General features: G+C 44.4%; 1 protein-coding gene across 1 annotated transcript; it reads left to right on the top strand.

Moving 5' to 3' along the window:
- Positions 1 to 328: 328 nt before the first annotated feature.
- Positions 329 to 1,138, top strand: LOC137256129 (glycine and methionine-rich protein-like). The gene has a single exon (XM_067793833.1). The coding sequence runs from the start codon at positions 334 to 336 to the stop codon at positions 1,048 to 1,050; it is 717 nt and encodes a 238-aa protein (XP_067649934.1). The 5' UTR covers positions 329 to 333; the 3' UTR covers positions 1,051 to 1,138.
- Positions 1,139 to 1,361: the final 223 nt, after the last annotated feature.

Consider the following 1,361-nt stretch of genomic DNA (forward strand, 5'->3'; position numbering starts at 1 on the left):
GTGACTCACTCAAAACAATTGACTTTACATTTATTACCAATAATCGCGTTGGCATAAACGTAGCTTACCCTTATGATTACAGACGGAATACATTGTTTAGTTACCTTGAATGAACCTAGGTTTCGGCTTTAAAGCATGATTTAATTATTTATGACTTCAACAACCGCTCAAGAATATTTTAAACATTCCTAGGTCTTATGTTATTCTTTCCTTCCAGCACAAACTCCAGACATGGGTACAGGAGTGACAAATCCCACAGGCAACACAGGCAGCATGTCACAACCTGCAGGTGGTGCTGCAAATACAGTTGGAACGGGCGGAATGACAAATCAGATGGGCGGAATGACAAATCCAATGGGCGCAATGAATAATCCAATGGGCGGAATGAATAATCCAATGGGCGGAATGAATAATCCAATGGGTGGCATGAATACTCAGATGGGTGGCATGAGTAATCCAATGGGTGGCATGAGTAATCAGATGAGTGGAATGAATTACCCGATGTCTGGTCCCTTCGGTGGTCAGTATGGCGGTATGGGAAATCAGTTCGGGAACATGGGTATGGGACCAATGGGATCAGCATTTGGGAACATGGGTGGAATGATGGGGGACATGAGTGGTCAGGGGTCTGGACAGTCTCAACACTCTGCTAGTAGCTCTATGATGCTCCCTCTGATGATGGGAGGTGACAAGGGAAGAAACATGTTTTTGATGTCTCAGTTGATGGGAAGACAGGGCGGCAACAGCATGCTTCCTTACTTCGCTCTTAATGGTGGACTAGGAGACAACATGATGAACATGCTTCTCTTCAGCGGTATGGGTGGAATGGGAGGCGGCCGAGGATTTAACCCGATGATGGCCATGGCTCTGAGCGGTGGTGAGATGAACAACATGCTCCCGTGGATGTTCCTTAATCAAGGAAGAAACCAGGGACAACAAGGCGGTATGCAAGGTGGAATGCAGGGCGGTATGCAAGGTGGCATGCAAGGCGGTCAGTCATCAGGAATGGGTAGTGCTCTGCCTTTCTGGCTCCTTGGAGGACAATTCTAAATCAGACCGCTTCTGCCTTTACTGAACGCTTGTGAGCCATGCAACGATATTTGTATATTTGTATGAAGCAATCCCAGGTACAACACTTCAAAATGCAGAGCGTCTTTTGATGCTTCAACCCTTATCAGTGATTATGTAAATAGTTTTTGTACACTTCTAGTGCATGAAGCAAATTCATAAATGTCAAAATATGTTTCCTATCTTCTCTTGGAGACAGGGCAGTACATAAATCGCATCTATGTTCAGCAATAAACCTACTTTTAAACTACATTCAAGGTTTGATTTTTTCTTTGAAAAATGCACACCACAAA

Source organism: Haliotis asinina, chromosome 11, assembly GCF_037392515.1.
Source record: "Haliotis asinina isolate JCU_RB_2024 chromosome 11, JCU_Hal_asi_v2, whole genome shotgun sequence".
Taxonomy (NCBI): domain Eukaryota; kingdom Metazoa; phylum Mollusca; class Gastropoda; order Lepetellida; family Haliotidae; genus Haliotis; species Haliotis asinina.

Excerpts from the sequence above, each read along its gene's own strand:
- LOC137256129 (XM_067793833.1), top strand. The coding sequence starts at position 334 with ATGGGCGGAATGACAAATCCAATGGGCGCAATGAATAATCCAATGGGC.